The 5,372-nt window shown below is 43.2% G+C and overlaps 1 protein-coding gene across 1 annotated transcript; it reads left to right on the forward strand.

Moving 5' to 3' along the window:
• Window positions 1-423: 423 nt before the first annotated feature.
• FAM240A (family with sequence similarity 240 member A) lies at window positions 424-4,608 on the forward strand (the record flags this gene model as incomplete). Its single annotated transcript, XM_029243310.1, has 2 exons — window positions 424-575; window positions 4,506-4,608. Coding segments are annotated over 2 exons (255 nt in total), but the record flags the coding sequence as incomplete, so codon positions are not given.
• Window positions 4,609-5,372: the final 764 nt, after the last annotated feature.

Here is a 5,372-nt window from a genome sequence, read left to right on the forward strand (position 1 = left end):
GCTTGAAAACATTCAGAAGTGTGCAGCCTGCCTTCTGCCAGTTACAGTTGTGGGACCACAAGCAAATTCTATCACTCCTCAAATGTCTCACCTTTAAAAGGAGGAAGGGAATGTTGGCTCATGGGGATGTGGTGATAACTAAAGACATAAAATGCCTGTCACACACTACTTGCTGATAAAAAGCCAAGGGGCCGTTCATCTGTAAGGAGGAAGGAAGGACAGAGCTCTTTGCTAGGTGCCTGAGACACGCCAGGCTCCAGCAGGGAGCTTCTGCCTTCACATCCCTGGATCCTGTCAACAAACCAGTGTACCTCCCCGTGAGGTCCTGTGCTTGACCTGGGTCTCCCTCAGGTAAATAGCAGGGTCTGTACCTTCCAGAGTCCAAGAGAGCGTGTTCTACGGGGGTTCGGCTGATATTTTCTTTTTCAGGGGATGAACAATCAGTACGTCCGCCGGGAGGTCTTCTGCCGGAACACCTGTGACGAGCTCAAACGCTTCTGGGAAAGAGAAATCGGCAAACAGACTTACTACCGAGAATCAGAAGAGCATCGCCTGGGAAGAAGTGCACTGGGAAAGTATGTGGCTTGTCTATTTTTTATTACTGATAATTAATTTTTAAAAATAGGCTTTAATTTTTAGGGCAGTTTTAGGCTCACAGCAAAACTGAGCAGAAAGTAGAGAGCTTTCATACACCCCCTCCCCCGCCATACACAGCCTCCCCTACCAGCAACATGCCCCACCAGAGAGGAGCATCTGTTACAATCCATGAACCCACATGGACACATCATACCCACACTTACTTGTCTGTTTTTTAAAAGCAAAATTGATTTCCCCAGAGGAATGCTAGATGGGCATCCTAGAGGACATAATTATTTTGATTTTCCATGCATATGGTCCTGTCACCATCTATGGTTATGGGCAGTAATTTTAAAAATTCTTTAGGACTTCCCTGGTGACTCCATGTTTCCACTGCAGGGGATGCAGGTTCAATCCCTGGTGGGGGAACTGAGATCCCACATGCCACGCGCCGGCAAAAAATAAATAAATAATAATAATAAATTCTTCTAAGCTAACAAATGTACACTCTAGTTCTTATCTGTATAAACAGAAAAATCTCTTCTCTCTGTCACCATTTCTAGTGTGTGAGGGTTACACTAAATTTGGGGAGCAGATCAGCAGATGTATCCATGAAGAGCAATCAAGCAAAGGAGACAATGACCAATTAATTCTCAGTGCTCGTTTGGGTCAAGACACAGGATGTCCTGCGTGGTGCTAGGAGGAGGGCCAATGGGCTCTCAGCCCTCTGGTGTGCATCCCTGTTCTAGCCAAGCAAGTCGAGTGGAGAGCAGTAACTCACATGAGCAGACCAGGGTTGCTGTCTCTGGGAACACTGGCACCTCACCACACTCACACATACTGCCTCTCGATGACTGCAGGGGGTCACCCACAGAACACAGGGAAAGACAGGTCGGGCTGTCTACCCCCTCATAGGGAACAGCTCAGCCACTGTCTGTTCACTAAGACCACAGCTAGTGTGTAGCCAGTTGCTGGTGGGACAGGTTTGTGCTGGCCCAGCGGCAGGGCCCGTGACTCCATACTGTCAGTCCATGGTTGCTAGGCTGAGAACATGCATGAACTCACAAGAGTTATATTCACTGTTACCTTCCAAAACCCCATCCTGAGCCCTAGAGGCAAACCCAGCCTCTTCTACATGCAGAGACCTGCTCAGCCATATTCCTGGCCACAGGCAAGAAAAAGCAGACTGTCCTACCTGCTGAGGCGTTGTGTTAGGGCATCTTGTCCAGGGATTCTCAGAGAAGCTGAGTCAGGTGGCCAGTCATCTGGGGAGTCCCTGCCATCTTCCTCCCCCGAGGCCAGGCCACTCAGCATGCTGCACACCAGACGCCACACTGAGGCCTGTGCCACGTGTGTGTCCCCCAGGGCAGTACACAGAAGGCCTCAGGTGGAGTGAAACTGACCTGCGGAAGATGCAAAAACCTTGTCTCTAAGCAAGGAGTAAGCCAAGGGGTGAATAAAATAAGCTCTGAAACAAACTGTGGTTTATTGAAATATATGTGTGCAGGATCTCTCCATGCACATAAAAAAGACTGCAGGAAAGACACTTTTGGTTGGTGGGGTCGCAAAGCTCTAACTTATTTATCCTTCTGCTGCCTCTTCTAATCTGAACCTGGGCAGTCTGGCTCCAGAGACTCTCTGCTCCTCACCACTACTCCATGTTGTCCCTTCATAAATTGTAGAAGACAGTTCTGGTTCATTAGGTTGTTCTGAGGCTTGAATAAGAAAATGTGCCTAGAGACTTCCCTGATGGTCCACTGGTTAAGACTTTGCCTTCCAATGCAGGGGGTGCAGGTTTGATCCCTAGTCCGGGAGCTAAGATCCCACATGCCTTGTGGCCAAAAAACCAAAACATAAAACAAAAGCAATATTGTAACAAATTCAATAAAGACTTTAAAAATGGTCCACATCAGGGCTTCCCTGGTGGTGCAGTGGTTGAGAGTCCGCCTGCTGATGCAGGGGACGCGGGTTCGTGCCCCGGTCCGGGAAGATCCCACATGCCACCGAGCGGCTAGGGCCGTGAGCCATGGCTGCTGAGCCTGTGCGTCCGGAGCCTGTGCTCTGCAATGGGAGGGGCCACAGCAGTGAGAGGCCCACGTACCGCAAAAAAAAAAAAAAAAAAAAAAAAAAAAGGTCCACATCAAAAAAATCTTAAAAAAAAAAAAAGAAAATGTGCCTAAAGCACCCAGCATGGGGCAGGGCCCAAGGTCAGGGCTCACAAATGTCAGGTTCCCTGCCTCCTCCACACTCCCACTTAATCCAGAATTGAATATAGCAGCAGCAAGATGCCAAAGGAAGAGCCCTCCGGATGAGTAGCAAGTCCCCCTGTGCCTCAGTTTCCTCCTTGTTATTTTTATCATAGAGAAACAAACACTGACAGAAGAGGGATGTTGGGGAGTTACTGCCTTTAATTAGTGGGGAGCAGTAGGTTGACAGTGTTGTTCAGCTATATCCTTACTGATTTCTTGTCTGTTTTACTGATGCTTGAAATATGGGTACTGAAGATTTGCAGATCTATTTCTCTTTACAGATCTATCACATTTTGTTTCATGTATTTTGAAGCTCTGTATTAGGTACATAAATGTTTAGGATTATTATATACTCTTGATGAATTAAACCGTTTATTACAAAACAACCCTCTTTCTCTTTGGTAATATTCTTTGCTATGAACTCTACCTTGTCTGTTGTTAATATAACCACTCCAGCCTTCGTTGATTAGGGTTAAGATGGGATATTTTTCCATCTTTTTACTTATAACCTATTTATGTCTTCATATTTAAAATGAGTTTCTTATAGGCAACATATATTTGGATACTTTTTAATGCAATCTGTCAACCTTTGCATTTCAATTGGATTACTTATGTCATTAACATTAATTGGTATGATTGGGCTTAAATCTACCATCTTGTTATTGGTCACCTTTTTTCTCTCAACAGTTATTTATTCCCTTTCTTTTTCTGACTACTTTTGAATTAAACATTTTTAATGATTCCATTTAATCTCCTCTTTTGGCTTTTTAGCTATATCTCTGTGTGTTATTTTAGTGGTTGCTTTAACATTTACATATACATCTTTAACTTATCACTGTCTACCTTCAAATGATACATTATTTCCTGTAGAGGGTAAGAACCTTACAATCATATAGTCCCATCTCTCTGCTCCTGGTCTTTGTGTTATTATACAGAGTACAATTTGACTTCCACATATGTTATAAACGCCATATTACATCATTAACAGTTTTGCTTTGAACTGATTATCTTTTTTTTTTTTTTGGCTGTGCCGTGCGGCTTGAGAGATCCTAGTTCACTGACCAGGGATAGAACTCGTGCCCCCTGCAGTGGGAGCGCAGAATCCCAACCACTGGACCGACAGGGAATTCCCATGAACCACTGACTATCTTTTAAAGAGATTTAAATAGTAAGAAAAAAAAATCATTAATACGCACACACACAGATGCCCTTCCAGGTGCTCTTCGTTCCACTGTGCAGATTTCCATGTGGTGTCATTTTTCCATCTGCTTGAAGGACTTCCTTTAACATGTCATATGTGACAGTCTGCTGGTAGTGAATTCTTCCAGTTTTTGCATATCTGAAAACAACTTTATTTCACCTCTGTTTTTGAAAGATAACTCTGCTGGGTAAATAATTCTAGATTGAAGTTTTTTCCCCCCTCCTGTACTTTAAAGATATTGCACTTTCAAGGGAAATTTCAGAGAATTAAGACTAGAATAGTGCTCAAACAGAAGTGAGAGTTCAAATATGTATATATTTAAATTTGCATGTCTTCTGCATACCTTTTAAAACCTGAACACATGCATGCACACACATGCATACACAGACACCTTCAGAATAAAAAGGAAGGAAGCTTCCCTGAACCAAAAGCCATGGAGATGAATACTCCGTTTGTGTATATTTTGTTTCTATTTTCAGGCTCAGAGAAGAATGGAAGCAGAAACTGGAAACAAAGCTGAGACTGCGGAACAATTCAGATGAGACAGAAAAGCGGGCCAATGTTGGCCAAGAGCTTCACTGACACAAGAGGATACAAAGCACTGAGGTCACTCTGCCAGGACAAGCCAGTGCAAATCCCTGAGTCCCTTTGCTACACCATACAGATCCCATACTATTGTTTCCCCCACCTGTAAATCCTGTGGGGATTTACCTGTGAATCCTTCCCCAATGCTGAGTGGGAATTATTAGCCAAGGCAGTCCTCTCTGCATGGGGACCAGAATATTACCCCCAATGTGTCTAAAGACGAGATTATCTAACAGCAAAGCTCCATGCAGCATACTTTATTTCCATATAATTATCTTCTAATTTTGAAATCCCAATATTTGAAATTCTAAGCACATGAGGGGGGATTTTCACGGTCATACTTTAAACATCGCACATTAGTTTTGCTCCACATTTCTCCTAGGAAACAGCACCATGTAATCCTTTCTCTTGTTTTCTTTTTATGAGAAGAGAAATGCACCTATCTGCAGAAATAAAAATATTGTAAATAGTCCTTAAAATAAGGTTTACAAATTAACTGATCTAATATTATTTTTCTTCACATGAATTTAATAGGCTTATTCAAAAACATGTTTACGTAGAACCATTCAATAAGATCGGGATAATTTTAATAAAACTTGGTTGCCATGCCATCACTGGTATACATGCTCTTCATTTTGTTGCTTTCTTTTAAATCTCCACATGCTGGCACTGGTTGGCTCTCTGTCAGCTCAGCTAAAGTATATCTGGCCACCCCAACAAAGTGCTTGTCACATAGATTCTGGACTTTGAAATATCATTGT

The sequence above is a fragment of the Monodon monoceros genome, unplaced genomic scaffold (genome assembly GCF_005190385.1).
Source record: "Monodon monoceros isolate NGI ecotype Baffin Bay Population unplaced genomic scaffold, NGI_Narwhal_1 Super_Scaffold_3, whole genome shotgun sequence".
NCBI classification, from domain to species: domain Eukaryota; kingdom Metazoa; phylum Chordata; class Mammalia; order Artiodactyla; family Monodontidae; genus Monodon; species Monodon monoceros.